At 39.2% G+C, this 18,844-nt stretch overlaps 1 protein-coding gene across 1 annotated transcript in view; it reads right to left on the bottom strand.

Moving 5' to 3' along the window:
• CSTPP1 (centriolar satellite-associated tubulin polyglutamylase complex regulator 1) overlaps positions 1–18,844 on the bottom strand; it is a 78,444-nt gene that overhangs the window by 43,520 nt on the left and 16,080 nt on the right. The window contains exon 3 of the mRNA XM_086462998.1: positions 16,437–16,567. Coding sequence (XP_086319124.1) covers positions 16,437–16,567 — 131 coding nt within the window. The remainder of the gene's footprint in view (positions 1–16,436; positions 16,568–18,844) is intronic.

Raw genomic sequence — 18,844 nt, 5'->3', positions numbered from 1 at the left:
ATATGGACTTGTGCAAAGCCTTCGACACTGTCCCGCACAACATCCTGGTCTCCAAATTGGAAAGACATTAATTTGACAAATGGACCACGTGGTGGATAAGGAATTGGCTGGAAGATCGCACTCAGAGTTGCGATCAATGGCTCAGTGTCTGAGTGGAGACCAGTGACAAGGGGTGTTCCTCAGGGATTGGTACCGGGACCAGTGCTGTTTAACATCTTTGTCGGGACATGATCAGTGGCTTCGAGTGCACCCTCAGCAAGTCTGCTGACAACATAAAGTTGTGTGGTGATGTCAACACGCTAGAGGGAAGGGAGGCCATCCAGAGGGACCTTGACAGGCTGGAGAGGTGGGCCCAGGCCAACTTCATAAGTTCAACAAGGCCAAGTGCAAGGTCTTGCACCTGGGTAGAGGCAATCCCAAGCATAGATACAGGCTGGGAGATGAGTGGATTGAGAGCAGTCCTGAGGAGAAGGACTTGGGTGTGCTGGTGGATGATAGGATGAACATGAGCCAACAGTGTGCACTTGCAGCTCAAAAAGCCAACTGCATCCTGGGCTGCATCCAAAGAAGCATGGCCAGCAGGCTGAGGGAGGTGATTCTGCCCCTCTACTCTGCCCTCACGAAACCCCACCTGGAATACTGTGTCCAGCCCTGGAACCCCCAACACAAGAAAGACATGGAGCTGTTGGAGCGAGTGCAGAGGAGGGCTACGAAGATGGTCAGAGGGTTGGAACACCTTTCCTATGAGGACAGGCTGAGAAAGTTGGGCTTGTTCAGTCTGGAAAAGAGAAGGCTCCAAGAAGACCTTACAGAGGCCTTCCAGTACCTGAAGGGCCTACAAGAAGGCTGAGGAGGGACTTTTTACAAGGGCCTGCAGTGACAGGACAAGGGGTAACGGTTGGAAGCTGAGAGAGGGCAGGTTTAGACTAGATATAAGGAAGAAGTTCTTCACCCTGAGGGTCTATGATCTTGCTCTGGGCAATCCATTCACATTGCATGGTGGAACATACAATCTTGTATATTCCCTTTATTTATATTAAAGATACAATGTGGGACCATAAAACACATTACAGGTGACAGATCTTAACTGAATATTGGACAACTCTACAGGACACACACATGTACTTTCTTGGTTCTCTTTCACTCGTTAAGATCAACCAAAAAAACCCAAGGACACCAGAGTAATGCTAAGATAAAGATAGTATCAGTTGTTCCAGTTACAATAAGGCTTCTGGGATAAAGTGGCAAGCATTTCACTGGGTGCAGGGATCAGTTCTTTCTAAACAAGAATTCTATCTCTACCTTATCCAGCCATCTGCATGTCCTTGTATACATTACTAGAATTAATACTACACAGAACTTGACATAATTTGTTGTTTATTTACAATCACTCTTCTCACATGCTAATGAGTGACACGAGCTCTTCAGAGGGAAGATTCACTTTTCTTGCCAATGCACCCTTGGCAGACCCTGCCCTTGACATAGAAGATTTAAGGGAGGGACTGAAGCCAATAAAAGGGAATGCAAGGGAGGATAATATGATATGAGAAGAATGCCTGCAATTTTACCAGGAGAAGACCCAGCTGCCAGTTATTCAGATGTTTGAACTCACACACAGATACTAAGCTGTTCCATCAACAAAAGGTAAACACTTAAACACTCAACTGCCAGAAACTGCCAGGGAATAGGTGCTCCTCTGTGCTCTAACCTGTTTATGTACTTAGAATTGAAGATGGCCGCATTAAGAAATAATATAATATACCATTCTTCCTCCCATCCCCTAAAACAAGGAAAACATCTCTACTACAACATCTTAATCTCCATGCTAGACAAAGCCTACACAGATAATGTAGTTACCGGGCAGCTTCTCCAAACTCACCTGTGACTCAGGTAAAACATTCTGGGATCGGGGCTTTGCTTTTCAACAAGGAAAAACTTAAAATCCTTCAAAATTTCGAAACTCCTTCAAAAACAGTGGAGTCATTTGCCTCCCTTTTGTTGTCTTCCAAGCTCCTATCAATCCATAATGGTGCTTTTGGCCCTTTCCAAATCACTTTACACTACTTGGAAGCAAGTGCTGTAATTGTATCAGAATACATCTATTCAGTGCATCCAAAGCTTGCAATAAAGTGCATACACAATTGAGTTAAAAAGCAACTGAACTATCATGATGTTTTATGATCCCTACACTTCTTTTGGCACTCAAACATGGAAGTCTCATGCTAACACTGTAAAAGAAGAGAATCAAAGGATTTCTTGTAGAAGTAACATCCAGACCAGGTTAAAACTGCAGAACACAGTACCCCTTCAGGATCTCACCTGTACGCTAGCATGACTGGAAAAAAAAATACAGTTACACATGCAGAAATGGAAGAACTAACTCTGCAACAAATTTCAAGATATTAACTCTAGTGGAATCTGAGGTTCAGTTAAAGCCCAAACTGAATTCTGTGAAGTCACCCAACTGATTGCCAACTCATCCCATTCACCCATTTGCCTCTGATCCACTGTCAAGATTTCAGAGAAGCAGGTGTATGCCCTGTTCAACTTCTGTGGTCTGGGGCGGGGGGGGGCGGGGGGCAGGGAAAGCTTGTTCATAATGATAGCCCACCCAAAATCTAGCTCAGCTTGTAAAGTACCACACAAGGGTTTTTCCCCTTCCCTAATTTATTAATTTTAATTTCAGCATTATAAATCAGTCAATAACTTTTACTGCCACCTATGCCCAAACTTCCTTTAAAAGTTTTTTAAAGTTACCTGTTAAAATCACATTTGTATTTTGCTGCTTGCTTTAAGGTACATAGGTATCAGGACTAGACACAAGTATAAAATTTCATATAAATAGATTTTTTTGTTTAAAAATCTTTATCCAAAAATTGCAAATGGTCATGTTTATAGTTCTAACAACAATGAGCTAAAACACACATACAATTCAGTAGAACAAAAGTGTGCATATTTCATCAGCTAGGTTTCAATTTGTACACTGAAGGTGGAATACCAGTATCTATTTCTTCGGTAGTGAACTTGGCAATTTCTCACCTCCACCTTGTCTGTCACAATTCACTGCTCTTTCGGTTTGCCAAACCAATTGTTTGAGTCACTGCATTATAAATCTGATTAATTGAAGTGATCTGAGTTAAAAATAAGGTTAAAAAAAATTCAGTACAAAAGTAACGAAATGATAGAACACTGTACTGAGTATACCTGGACAATACCTCAGCAAAGGAAAAATAAATACTTGTGCAGAAAAATTAGCAGCCTACATGCCACTCTAGTCGCATTCAAGTCCCAAGAAGTTCTGCGTGGCACTTCCAATTACAGCAGATGGGAGCCAGTCTCAGAGGTATTTTCTGTGAGATGTTTTCACTTAAAACTATTTCTCAGTGTTGTTGCTTTTGCTTGGTTGGTTTTGTTTCTCCCCAAAATCATCACAGAAGGCAAGTAGAATGCTAAGTTTTCCTTAGGGCTCAATAATAATAATATCCCGCATTTACCCTGAAACCATTTCAAATTCAAAGCTATCTGGACAAGGTTCCTGAAGAGTAGAAAAGTCACTCCTGGATACCTCAGTAACTAAAAACCTCAGTAATTTTAAGAAAACTCTCTTGATGCTTTCTTTAAATCATCTCTTCTACAGAGATACGAGCTATTTCATCCTGGATTTATTTATTTTTGCTTGCATTTCCTCAAAAAGCTACTATAGTCTGAAAACAAGACTTGAAAATAACTTCTGGCTGTAACTTGAACAATGATGTTCCATACAGAGTAGGTTGTAAGGAGTATGTTTGATGATACAGTGAACTCCCTGATGATTCAGGCTTCCCTACAGTCAATTACTACTACACTCAGGTTTCAGATTGATCATTGTAGTGTAACTTCAGGAGTTAAGTAAATTCCGTTTGCTATATTGCCTGAAAGGAAAAAAAATTTCTAAGACTTAACTTAGTAGCAAGCAAATATCCAGTGTTTTGAGGCTGCTTAAAATATTAGATTAACTTAACATTTACCTAAGCCTCTTCTCAAAATACCTTAGAGCCATTCCTTAGAAGTGACTGAATACTGAGTTCTGTGCCCTGCGGAGTTGTCATAAGTGATTAAAAAGTAAAATTCTTCTCCACGTTACATACAGAATGCTCAAAAAAGAAAAGGCAATTACGATTGATTAGCTTATACAACGTCATTTTCCTAATCTGAGTTTTTACAATTTAGTATGTTCAATTTGTACCAATCAGAAATAAAATCATACAAATATCCACAAATTAATTATCAGATGTATTTGACCCACACCTAAATTTTTATTAAACATTTAGCAATTGCTGAAATACAAAGAGAGTAAGAAAAGTGTCGAGACAAGGCAACAAATTTTAACCATCTGTCTAAAATTAATGGTCCACCTCACTGTCTGCTGAAACTATGCTAGGTCTGAAAGAGTTCAAGTTGATTGTATACATTGTGTGTGACAATCTTCTGCAACCAAACCACAACAAGCAGAGCCACCAGTTTCATATTTCCTCTCTGTAAATTTGGTTAGTTTTCACATGAGTAGATATAGCTCTTGAAATCCAGTTCTAACTACCATAAAGTCTTTCCTTCCTTCCTCCAGAACTGGTTTTAATACCATCCAAAGAAATGTTAAAAGGCAGAAAAACTCCCATCAGAAAAAACTTCTGAGTCTGAATTGGAGAATTGGGGCATGGGGAAGAAGAGAAGGAAGACTGATATTACAGGTTTTTAATACCAAAGTTTTTACACCTCAAATGCTTATACTGTGTTACTGTGCATTTAAAGAAGAGTTAAATTATTTTAATGGAAAGAAGCTGCAAGGAAATTTATATATGCATCTGTCTAAAATTAACTGCTTACCACTAACAAAAAAGTGAGAGTTCATAAAGGCCTTGATTCCACCAAATTTGATCCATACAGATATCTAAGTAGTCTCAGTTTTACCTATCCAGCCAAAACCTCTATGTCCAAAGACTACTTAATTTAATCCAACAGGTGGAACTCCAGGTTATAAATAGAAAAAAAGAAGGTACATTGAGATTAAGTGATTTGCCCAAGACACAGATTAACAGGATTAGGATTCAGAAACTGCCAGTTTGAATTTCTTTGCTTGTCCCTCATTTGCTTCAGCAGACGAAGTACAAAAAGGAGAGAAGAGAAGGGAGGAAAATGTGTACATCTTCCACTTGGCATCAACAAAAAAAAGGCCAAAATCCTGTTCAGTATCAGCTATTTGCCAACAGATTCGCTTTACATACACCTAAAGCATGCCTATTATCAGAAATAAAATTTTGAGTATGTAAGAACTAATCTAATTTATTTTAAATCAGCGTAAAACCTTATAAACCACAGCTCCAGGCTCTGCGTGTGCATGCGATGGTATGTAGAGGGATACTGCAGATCTTCTACAGAGAAAGCCAAAAGAAACAATGAACAAAGTTTTCAGCAGCTGTATTACTTTAAAAACGTGCTTCCCTTAAGTAACCATGTTTAATTGCTGCATCTGTGTATTGGGTTTGCATCGCAAGGTTTTGGTAGCAGGGGGGCTACAGGGGTGGTTTCTGTGAGAAACTGCTAGAAGCTTCCCCCACATCCAATAGAGCCCATGACAGCCAACTCCAAGACACACCCACCACCGGCCAATGCTGAGCCCATCAGTGACAGTGGTAGCACCTCTGGGAAAACATATTTAAGAAGGGGGGAGTGGACACATGCACCCCACCCTCACCCCCCCAAAAAACCCCTGCGCAACTGTAGCCAAAAGAAAGGAGTGAGAATATATGAGAGAAACAACTCCGCAGACACCAAGGTCAGTGAAGGAGGAGGGGGAGGGGCTCCAGGTGCCAGAGCAGCAATTCCCCTGCAGCCTGTTGGAGAAGTTCATGGAGGTCTGTCTCCCGTGAGAGGGACACTACACTGGAGCAGGGGAAGAGTGTGAGGAGTCTTCCTCCTGAGGAGGAAGGAGAAGCAGAGACAATGTGTTATCACACTGACTGCAACCTCCATTCCCTGTCCCCCTGCACCACTGCAGGGAGAAGGTAGAGAAAATTGGGAATGAAGTTGAGCCTGAGAAGAAGGGAGGGGTGGGGGGAAGGTGTTTGTAAGATGTGGTTGGTTTTTTTCATTATCCTACTCTGATTTGATTTGCAATAAATTAAATTCAATTTACCCAAGTCAAGTCTGTTTTCCCTGTGACAGTAATCAGTGAATGATCTCTCCCCACCCTTATCTTGACCGACGAGACTTTGTTATATTTTCTCTCCCCTGTCCAGCTGAGGAAGGGGAGTGATAGAGTAGCTTTGCACCTCACATCCAGCCAGGGTCAACCCACCACAATCTGTCAAAGCTGGCACTGTTTACTTTCTGAGAAACAGGTAAGTAACATTCCACTAGTTGTTTTTTTTTTCCTTTCATATTAGTTCTGCGAGATATCTTAACTAGGATTCAAAGGAAATACTTCAAGAGATAACAAAATTTATTTCAGTGACTATTGATTTGTATCTTAACTCCTTTAGTCTAGTAAGACTGATTATATTATTCACTTTCCTTTGCTTTGCTTAGGGTATACTTTAGATACAAAAGTTGTGGAAGATTTATAAGGGAAGAAAAGCATCATGGAATCAAAGACTTTCCTAAAAGGTTTATTCGTGAGCATTAAAGAATAGTAAGGGCCCAACTAAAATGAAATAACACAGTATCATTAGAAAGACACGTTTTGCTAAGGATTTAACATATTAATCTAAGAAACAGCACATGTTTGAAACACAGAGTAGAAGGGTAATTTTTATGCTGCCTAACTTCAGGCACCAAACTTAGGTCCTCATCGAAAAGGCTGCTCTACCTAAACTCCTAATATAATCAATAGAAAGATTACCAGATAGTGATTCATGGCCAGGATTCCATCTGAACAGCCATTCCAAACTGCCCTATGGAACACGCACTCTCTGTTGACTATCAAAAAAGCCTATAAAAACTAGATTTCTAGTTTGGGCATCAAACTTTTATGCTCGTAGGTCAAGATATTATGGACATAAGCTGGAACAAGGGACAAACTCCAATAGGTATTCTTTAGCTCTGGCTTTAGCTGCCAGACTCACATGGCTTTAGTGCACATACTCAACTTTCTTGTGCAGCAGCCTCTTTAGAGAAAATGTCAAAATCCCACTTTGCTGGGTTTGAGATCCAAAGCTTGGCTTTTAAGCATGTATTTCCAGGTAAATACCATGGTGTAACATAGCCAGATCAGGTTCTAGGCTTCTGTGTTTCACTGCTTAAATAAAAGAACTCAGAAGATCGCCCTTCACAGAACAGATGTGTTTAGGATTTCACTAGACATTACGTGCAACTCACTTAGCAGACTGGACCTAAGGGGAAAGAACAGTATGTTATTTTATAAGGTGGTCACTTGAAGAACAACATGTTCGAACAAGACTCTACTAGTTAGTACTTTGAAGCTATGGACAAACAACAAAAGACTGCAACCTCTACATAAAACGTAAATAATCTTAATTTACAATGAGGGAAGATGGATAAAGAACATACTCCAGCATATAAAGTAGTTTCTATTTTGAGCTCCTTCAAAAGGGAAAATCTCTTGCCAATTTTAATGTAGAAGCTAGTAATTTCTATACAGAGATTGGTTTTCTAAGTGAAAAGGTACCAGCTAAATACTAGAATGCTTATGAGCCACAGTACTTTCAGAGAGGGTATACATTACTAATGCACACACATGAAATTCCCTGAAGAGGGAAGGATTGTTATGAAAGTGATACTGAGCACGTGGTTCTACAACAGAGATGATGAACCGGATCACATCTGTTAACTAATCTGACTTCTATCTTGCTCTAAAGAGTTTGTCTAGAAAAGTAGAGAAGGGAGTTACAATGTCAAACTTGAAAACAATTAAAAATAAATGCTACATCATCCCATGTAGGTCATGCACAGTGATCTACTAGTCTGAGTAAGGCAATGATTACTCTCAAAACTTTTAAAAAGAAAAAAAGCCGACAGATTCTTACAAAAAATTTATCTAAAAGATAACTAACATGTGTGTTTTCCTACTTGTCTCATGGTAAAAGAAGCCTGTATCTGTAAGAAAAATACAATTTTAGCATATAAAATTGAATTTATAATATCAAAAGGCCAGACACCTTGATTTTACTTCTGACTATGTGACCTTCAGCTAGTCACTTCATTTTCCTATCTCACTTTCTGGAACTGTAAAGTGAAAACAGTATCATTAAGATTTTTGGGAAGCTTCATACCTTAACATCTGTAAAATACCTGGAGATCCTCAGACAGAAGAGTCATCATTAATCATCATTCTGAAATTAAGACATCACATTTGAGGTTCTGTCCATCACAGAAGAAAGCCATGAAACACTTCTCAGTGCCTTAAGGACAATCACACTCGCTCAGTCACTTCAAGGATTTGATAAAAGAAGTTTCCAATCAGAGTAGACAGAAAAATTAAAATTCTTTCACAAATAAGCTGCAATATTAACTGTTCGGTATCCTAATGTTGACTAGTATCTGCTTTGCACAACAATCCCCCTGCCAGTACCGGCAGAAATGAAGAAATAGCTATTAGCAACATGGAGAGTGGGGATGAGAAAGAGGAAATGAAGAAGCTTTGTTTCTGACCTAAGGTGGTGATGCAGAGACAGCTTCACATCAAAAGCACTGACAGCTTGACTTCCTTTCAGATAATGTTAAAGTTATTCTGGGAATTACATATGGGAAATTTGACTGGAAGGTAGATGAGAACTTTGAATATGCAATAATTTAACTCCAGCAGAAAGAGCAGGGAGAGAAGTAGTAACAGATAACCAGATACTAGGGCTAGAAGGAAACAAATATTTGAGAAACAGATGATGAAAACAAACAGATAAACTCAGATGGAGGAGTATAATAATACAAAATAATAAAAAATGGGCAGGTAAAGAGCTAACAAGAGGAGCGGGTGAATATAGTTCAGAATGAAGGTTTGTCCTACAGCGCAAAGGAACAAAACGGGAAGGGTTGAAATTCCATTCAGGACAATATTGCCTTTCCTGACAACTCTAATCAGCTGATGTAAATTTTGACTGCTTCTGGGACTAGACCTTAATACAGGAAATCCTCTGAGAAGACAAGATTTGAGAAGTACCTCTGTGAACACTAGAACTAGCAAAGTTTTTATCCTACAGATTTATGGTTTTTTGCTAACTGACATTGAAGTCTAGGAAGGTGTGAACTTCTATGGAAGCTCTTCCTGTGCCTGAAGCGTTTCTAAGGTCTTTATACTTGAAAAACCATTTCAAGAAGTTTCAGGAATGTTATCTACCTGGCAAAAACCAGGATCACAGCCCTGGATATTTCAGGGGAACAGATGTCCCCTGAATGTCTTCAGAGTCCTGCTTGGAAGAATCTCATGAGAAACAGCTCTAGAGAGAAAAACAGGTCAAGAAGAGCTTGTTGATATTCAAGTATCTCCTTCTCCAAGCTCAAGAAAGGTCCATCATGCCAACGGAGGTTATGAGATTAATGCTTAGTAAGAGCATGAAATGCAAATCACTCTCAAATCAGCTTATGAAGGAAGGTATCAGACTGTATATTATCAGAATCATGTCCCTGCAACAGATTCAAAATGGATCAAGCTGAATTTATAAATATTACCAACTACATTTCATAACTCATTTGCAGATTGCAGGTTTTCCATAGTACTACCTTATCCCCATTTCACAAAGTAGTAGCACATCAAGATACTAATCATGCATGCAGATCACTTCTACTGATACTCATCTAGGATTCTTGAAAGGTGCATAACAGAGCATAAACCAACAATCCTTTTAATCATATACAACACCTTTATTCATGATCATACTGATTTAAACCAGACTTACAGATGTTTATTGTGGTAAGATGACTTTAAAGTGATATAAGAACTACACCTAAGCACAGCTGTACTGTTTAACTAAACTAATTCAACATCACACCTTTAGTCAAACATGGAACATACTGAATGGCACCAAGGCCTCAAAACAACATGCAGAGTAGGGACTTCCTGAGAGATTATGAGTTTGTAGGCAATTATCTTGCCTAACAATAAAAAGTCTGATGGAAGAGCTCAGTAACATAGTTACAGAAATAGAAATTCAGCCCATGTCAGTCCTTTCAACAGAGAGAAAAATTAGTTCCTTAAAAGAAATAAATGGCACTCCCAAGCTTATTTTACCAGAATAACTGAATTTAAAGTTTTTGTGAGTGTAACTAACGGAGTGGAAGAACAGGGGGTGAGAGATTGTAGTTGTCCACATTCACAGTCAACAAATGTGCCAAAACTTCTAGATATGGGTCAGACCTGCTTGACCCAATAGGAGACACAGACTCTAGATTAGGAGCACAGTATATAAATCAATTAACTCAGGAAAAGCTAGGAAGTGAATTTGCAATGATGGAAACTAAGAATAACAAGACCATCAGAGAGAAAAGCTATAAGAAGCAGCTGGGGCGATAAAGACACAAAGACCACTGGTTCAGAGATTTTCTGTGCAGCTGGACAACAGTTCTTAAAAAAAGACACATATTAAAAAAGGTAGATATCTCTTAGCTTATGACATCTCCTAGCACCTAGGCTACTTTGAAGAATTAATTGCATATGTGTAAAGCAGGGTCCTTACTCTTCTGTTCATGCTGAACCAGAACACATTCTCTATTCAGATTGCATTCTCCTCTTCTTCAGATTGCATCTACGCTGCTCCCAGTAGCTCAACACAGAGATGCCAGAGTTTATTCTGCAGCAATGAGCTACATGGACACACCACAACAACACTCCCCATATATCAGCTGACCTGCTGAGATAAATCAACTAGTCTCAGGCTGCTATCAAAGAAATCTAGCTCTGAAACTTCCAGGTCCCAAGCTAGTATCTTGAGACAGTGCTGAATTGTACCATATGGAAATACAACCCTGAGCTTAGATTGTCTATATAAACATTGCATTACACAGCACAGGCATTCACTTGAAGCCAACAGCATGGGGAGAAGTATGTTTCATGGTTCACTGAGAAGGGATGAAGATAATTCTTTCCTCAGTTCAGGCACTTTCACATCTCATGGCAGCTTAAGAGCCAACAGTGGGTTGAAAGCAGATGTGGGCTTCACAGAGGCTCTTATTTTCTTACAACCTCTTTGCAGAAAGTCACAGTATATGGAATCAAGAGAAAACAAGATTTTCATCTCCTTTCTCTGCCTCCCTTTCTCCCTTCAGCATCTCTGCTGCTGAAGAGTAGACCAGAAACATCATAAAACATACTAGTCAATGAAGCTAATGCTTCATAGACCTTCTACTGGATGACCGCCTCTGCATACGCAGTGTGCAGATCATCTCTCAAGACTTGCCACAAATGAGAGAGGAGATAGACTAAGTTCATTTAATATAAGAAACATGGAGCATTCAGAATCCCAGCCCAGATCACATAACTTAGAACTAATTTTATTCCAGGGAACTTCCCACAATTTGGAATACTAACTCTTCAGGCCCATATTTGAATGTAAAAAAGTCTTAATTGAAAAAATAATTTCAGTTGGTTAGAATAAGTATGCTGTCATAGGGGTGGGAAACTTGCCAAAAGACTGCAAAGCAAATGGTAATAATAATTACCAGTTGAATTTTGGATAATTGCTTAGCAGAATGCAATAATGATCACCGTACATAAGCTCATTTAAATGCTTCACTCAACTGGGCCAAAAAGTAAAGAACAGATTAATTTAATTTACCAATGACACAATCAGTGAAGAACTGTCAAAAGACACAAAATAGCCAGAAAATACTAGAAAACAAACAGAAAAGCTTATTGGTTTTCCAAAAACGTACATTTAGAGTGCTATACATCTAGAATATGAAGTTGAAGAAACATTTGGAAATACAATGAGCTGGTGCATGTTCAGAGATGTAGTTGAAAAGGAAATGTAATACTGGGGGTGGGGGGGAACCCCAAAACCAGATTAGAGGAGGAGGACTTCCAGTGCACTGCAATTATTTACACAAACTGCATTGACAGAATAGTATGAACTGAATTCAGGGAGAGGCTAGCTGAAGACTCCATCACTGACCCACACGCTACTACTTCTACAAATGATTACTGCAACACATTTTAGATGTATGTAACGCAGATGTTTTAATTTACAATGCTTCTAGATATACATCACCAGCTCTAAAACTTAACCCTCCACTTATTTCTTGTCAGCTTCAGATATCCTTTGTCCTCATATGCCAGTCATCAGTGGTTCCAGGCAAAGCTATGTTGATAAATCATAAATAGTAACAGCTATAATTGTAGGGCAAAGAAACTGTGAAATGAATAAAGCACAGCGAGCAATCATTTCGGCCAAGGCTATTTCACTGCAGAATGAGCTTCTAGAGAACACTGTATTAAAATCCGCAGCTTAATTACCTTTAGGACATACTATGAGACCTTACTGATTCCTAAAAACTTTCCCCTTACTAATTCATAAAAACTTTCCTACAATAACATGGTATAAAGATCTGATTTGGTTTTAACAACAAAAGCGAAAGAGCAGAAGATTCTGACATTTGCTGCAGTCATCACTGTATTGTTTTATGCGTCTCACTAAAGAGAGATCAGCCAAGCTACAAACGGAGATAGTGTAACAGCTTACAAGAGAGGGAGTAAAACAGAGATAGGAATTTAATACAGTTACCTGTGGAAGCATTAGAATGACACTAGCAAAGGAAGGGGTTTTGGAACGTCAAGAAAGTAATGTTGTCAGCTCAATGCATGAAAATAGCATCTTTTTAAAAAGAGCTGAGAGACCAGCAGTCTTTCTAGCTCTTCTCAATCTCCAGGTTACATGAATCATATGGATAAGGCATTTCTTTAATTTTTGTAAGGAATGTGGCCTTCCTGGCCAACTCGAAAAGAACTAGTCAGAGAGACATACCACTTTTCTCATTCCATGACAGAGATTGTGTGCTTGGTTGCAATAGGCCTCCCTTCCATGAGCTCCAAAGGTAGTTAGGATTCCAATTTCCTAATTCAAGTGTGGAGAAACAAAGAGGCAGCCATTACACCAGGTGAATGTGAAAGAAACGAGGCAAGTTTATAAGAAGATTTTATTTCAATATGAGCAGTAACAGTACTTTTTGTCTGAAGGGGACGTAAGAGTCTGCGAAAAGGACCCTCAGCCAATATAGTCCAACATACTTTCTGCAGCAGTTTCATACTTCAGTGCTGTGTGCATCTAAATAAAGCAACAATCACCCCTGAGTGGAAGGAAAAGATCCTGTATCTGGTGTTGAACCATTCCAGGGCTCTAAGGTATCAAACAGCAGCTATTTTTGCCGAGAACAATTTTACAGGGGGCGGGGGTGGAGAAAAGCTGTTGAAAAGCATCGAAGAAAGACAGGGCTCTAGAAAAAAGTGCCAATGGTCCTGACTGAGCTTTCTGCTCACTTTTCAATACATCAGGCCTGGAACAAATTCTCAGTGCAAAATTTCTCTAATTGGCTGGAAAGCATTTAAGGAAAAATCTTTTTAATTAAAAACAGAGAACAGCAAGACATGAAAGCCATGGGGGTTGGGAGAGGCATATGTTGACCTTATGAAGCTTCACAGTAGAACTCTGCAGGGGTTGTTTAAACTGAGACAGCACAGTTTTAATTAAAGAGTCCTGAGGAACTGACAATTCAAAAGAGCAGGTCAGCTAGATTTCAAGAGGTCAATTTAAGCCTAAGCAGAGGGAAAAGATGACTTCTGGTCATTTTGCCTTCCTCTGGCAGAAACCTGTTGCTAACCGAGCACTATGCTCTGTGCTTCCCAACATAAAATCTAGCGGCCCTCTAACCACCTCTATGGGTGTTGCGTTTCATTAAGTCTTTAAGTGAGGGAAGAAATTTTGTGAAGTCCCCCCCAGTTTCTTGACACTGGATCACATTCTAAAATAAACTTAGGTTGTTTTTTTTTCCCCAATGTATGGAATCCCAGATATGCCTATGCATATACTTGAAAACAGAACCCTGCATCTTGCTAAGCTTCTAAAACCAGTGGGAAATCCTATAAGAAAACAGATCCAGCATATCATCAAATAGAAATACTCTTCAAAAAAAAGAAGAAATACAAACCCAAACTTTTTCTTTCGTTTTTGAAGTGTGTTATGTTACTATCAAATTTAGTGAAGCTAGTAATTTTTCCTTGCTATTTGGAGACAAAAGTAAAAAAAATCTAGTCTCCAAACAAAAGGAGTTATCAAGGACAATGTAACTAGAACCCATCAAGTAGCAGGGCTAACATAGAAAAATGTAACATAAAAGCTGCTGCATCTCTCCATGAGGAACTACTTTCCAGTAATTCAAAAGGATAAGGGATTAAGTAGAAAAGTAACACCTACAGTAATTTCCCAAAAGAAACAGTAATGTTAGTGTACTTCAATTAGTGTATACATGGTTCTGCACATACATGGATTGTTACCTTTAAGTATTGCTTCTGTTCAGATAGATTTCTCTCTTATTGGCCCTTTGAGAACTCGTGGCCGGATTCATCTGCTTGGATGAATGAAATGCATGCTCCAAGTCAAGGCATGGTTATTTCAAGACTGACAGACGAAGCAGTAAATTTCCCTGCATCAACAAGGCGCAACTAGCAGCCAAATTAAGCAATCAGTTCACTCATTTGTAAGATATTGTCTACTTTTCTAAAATCCCAATTAAACACTCAGAAAGGGAAAGGTGGGGTTGTTTGTTTGTTTGGGTTTTTTTGAGTTTGTATAAGCTTGAAAATGTCAACGTCTTACGTCTGTAACTTTTTTCTCCCTTGCTTCCCTCTAGCCAGGGTGCAAGCTTTGATGCAAGTTCTCATTTACTATGTTGACCTATACCCTCACAGAGTTGACATTTATGCAGTTTATCAGAGATACCCTCCACAGATGGACAAAACTAGGAAAAAGCCACCACTCACTCCTAAAACAGAAATTCCAATATGGAATGAAACTTAAAGAAAATGAGAGGGGGAAACAGCAGTAAGCACTTTTATGGCAAAGGAATAAAAGAAACAAGAACATCCTGGGAGATGTGGAAGTTCGTGAATATAATACTTTTGACAAAGGAAGGCAAAAGATGCCTTCAGAGTTCATTGTAGACAACAATCAATGACAATAAGCATGGAACAATCCCTGCCCAGCAACAAACTCAGAAGAGTCAACAAGGTTTAACACTGACAGCTGCAGTTCTGACAGATGACGACTTCTCTATCATCTCTAACGCTCTACAGACCTGACCTCAAATCAGATATGTCCTCACTGCTTACTCGTTAGATTAGTACCATACAATTCACCTGAAATCTTAAAAATATTATCCCTGAACTAATGTAAATGATTTAGAACATAACAAAGTATTACCAGGAAGAAGGTCTTACAGACAGCATAGTCAGTCACTTCAGTAGCTAATTACAGATTTTATCACATTTAACTACGATCGTCTAATTTCCAAGGGCATATGTCAAAAAATGCAAGACTGTGAATAATGATCTGTCAACTCTGTTCATCATGAGCAGAAGTGTTGCAAAGCTTAGCCAGCAGGTGTGGTTTTATCTATATTTGAGATTGTTCTAGTCTTCCCTGCAACAAAAAGTGAGGCTAAATAGCCTGAAACAAGTGAGACCTATAGTAAAAAAACTCCACCAAAATTCATATTTGTACAGCAACATTCAGTGTAAACATAATTTTAGTTGCGTGTAGTTACATGAGTTTACTTTGAATTCTGGCCAGTTCTGTAATACCTAATATACCGAGTGCAGTATAAGAATAGCTAGACAGGATAGCATAGTGCTGAATAGTTATTTTGGCATTGGAGTTTCTTCCTTGTGGGTAGAGTTGGGGAAGAGGTCACACAGTTGTCAGTGGTCGCCCTTCCACAGCCATCAGGATCCTGCAACATCATCTAGTAGATGTGTCAGAAATAGCTCAGGCACAGTTTGGGTGGCAGCGTTCACCACTCTACAGCCCAGCACCACTGCAGAGCTCCTAGTCAAAGCACTCAGTACCCCAGTACACTCAGCACCTACTTCCCTCATGCTTCACACCCTATATGCTAACCACCTCTGAGTCTGCTACCCTGCTCCCATCCACCAACGCCCAGCACATTTATTTTCTATCCATCCCCATGCACAGGCCCACAAACGTCCTCCTTCTGATCTATTGTTGCTTGACGTGCTGTTCTGTAATGGAAGCAGCACTGGCAACAAGGTGCTCCTACACTACTTTATGCTGCAAGCATTTAACTATTCCACAAGCAACTATGATGGTGTCTCCCTATTCACAATGTTAGAACATTAGAGCACAGTCTGAAGTGTCACTATTTGTACTGCATTAATAGCCTAGGTAACAGTGATTTTAATGTCAAGGTAACAGGACAGCAGCAGATGCTGGAACACTTGCCTCCATTTTTCCCCACTGTTCGGAAACACCTCCAGAAGGTCCGAAGAAAAGATGCCCTGTTATGAGGGGTAGCTTGAACAAAGCTGAACTCACGGAACAGGATGTGTGTTCCTTGACGCACGCTTTTAAAACTGTGGAGATAAAGTCAAGACAAGAGAACGTTAGAAAGCTGAACTGATGGGAATGTTCTGGGGCCAGCTGAAACAGTAGCAAGAAAACCACTGGCAGTTTCATTTTGTGAAATCAAATCTCCAAATCTTATACCCATCTGTTCTCCAGATAGAAGACTATTTGCAAAAACCACACATTGGAACTTAATTATAGGAATCAGAGGTTTGTGAAAGTAAAATTCATTCTAAAGAATCCCAGCAAGGGGTGTCCAAGAGCCACTTATTTGAAACCAATCCATTGGAAAATAGCTGGCCAAGAATAACTGTTGTTTATCTGACCAGAAGATGCCCTTTCTTTTAGTATTACTTGAACTTCACTGCTATTCTCATCACAGTTTTGCATGAAGCCACAAAAAAAAACCAAAACACACCAGCCGAAAGAAAAAAATCCTCTTTAACAGGAGCCTCAAGGTTTAATTTCTAGGTTACTGAAACTTGACTGTATTGGATGTACAAAATCTACTTCAGTTGTCATGATAAGCAGATTGATACAACTAAACAACACCATGTACTAATGCATTTTAAAAAAAGTAGCTGGTCCTTATGATGGATAGTCAATTTGATACTCACATTCTTGTATTTTAGCACAAATTTCTTACAGTTGAGTTGTAAGCACTTTAGGCTAACTTATTATAATAAACATTTGTCTTAAAGAGGTTTCTCTGAAGTGCAAGAAGCTCTCCTTTGGGCATGGTAAAGCTCAACATGCAAGAACAATAGAAATGCAAATACGAACATTATATACCAAAAGGTATATTGACAGGGTTGCCTCAAAGATCGTTTTTGTGCATATCACTCTGCATCCTGCAAGTGGGACAAAGCCTTCAAACACTCCAGAGAGATCATTAAAAACATTCACTTGGGACAGCAGCTTAACTCTCCCACATAGGAGAGAATTAATGAAAAGATACAAGTTTACTTTCATCACAGCAGAATCTCTCCTTAGGTAGCACTGTCACAACAGACAAAATCCAGTGGCCAGCATGAACCCTTTCAGTTTGCAATTTTAGATCAGCTCTTTAAATATAAATAGTGTAAATCACTTTATCCTTCATAGTATAGAAAAGTCTCACATTTGAAAGATAAAATTATACCAGACAGAGTCGAGCAAAATTTAAAAGTCATGTAACAACTTGGGGGGGTGTGGAGAAGCCAATTCAATTTTTCCAAAAATAATCGCAATTTCTGGTTTTTAACGTCCCGGTTCTCAAAGACATGCAAGTAAATGGGATTTTTTGTCATGTGTTTAAAGTTAGGTACAGACCACTCTTTCTAGCCATCATACCCAGAAAGAAATGCAACTCAAATAAAATAAGTACAATCACCTTACGATTAAGAAGCACTCATGACTCTTGAATCATGGAATTAGGAATACTCTTTCTGTAAATACCATGGACAAATATATTAGTTCATACTTATGAAACCTTATTCATTCAATAGTGCTGTACAAACCAGAGGAAAGCACAGCCATTGTCTCAAGAGATTAAATAAAATAAATAAATCATATGCCTGATCAAAATATGCCAAAATTACAATAAAGGGCTCCCATGACTATTGTTGTAAGTAAAGATTATTCATTACAAAGTACTATAGCTCACTGCCTTAGAGTGAACAAGTTCAGGGTAAGGGGAAGCTAACTTGCATAAAGTCCAACACGATGCCTGTGACAAAGCTGGAAATGGGATTTCAGATCTTCTCATCCCAAACCACAGCCTGTAAGACTTTTTTCATTTCTGATTTGCATTGTTTTGATGATGATTTGACAGGCTGATGGAGAAAAGAGAGATATGAATTAAAAAGAAGAAACTTGGTGTAATAGGGGAAGGCAGCTTTCAGAAACATGACACACGTAAGGGAGACATTTAGGAAGAGAAAGAAGATGAAGGCACAATGATACAATTAAATGCACCAAATCATGTTGCTCAGAACAACTACAGCACATGCAACTTCTGGAAGTAGATCCTGGCACAACTGTAATGGAAAGGTCCAGACAAAGCTAACATAGTATTAATTCACAGCAGAGAGCCCTCCTATATTACTCCTTAGTTCTAATAAGTTAAAACTCAAGTCACTTGCCTTTTCAGCTTGGGATGGCTCTAAACCTACCAGGGAGAAGGGTATGATATCATTTGTTGTTACTTACTCAGTTAAAAGAGTGGGTAGACATGTTGGAACATCAGCACACCTGGATGTGCTGACAGCCCAGTGCTGTCAGCTAGTTGAGTAAAAGAGGTACAA

Source organism: Leptosomus discolor, chromosome 3 (assembly GCF_034619465.1).
Source record: "Leptosomus discolor isolate bLepDis1 chromosome 3, bLepDis1.hap2, whole genome shotgun sequence".
Lineage (NCBI taxonomy): Eukaryota > Metazoa > Chordata > Aves > Leptosomiformes > Leptosomidae > Leptosomus > Leptosomus discolor.
Note: the sequence above shows the minus strand (reverse complement) of the source record. Positions and strands in the feature narration are given on the sequence as shown.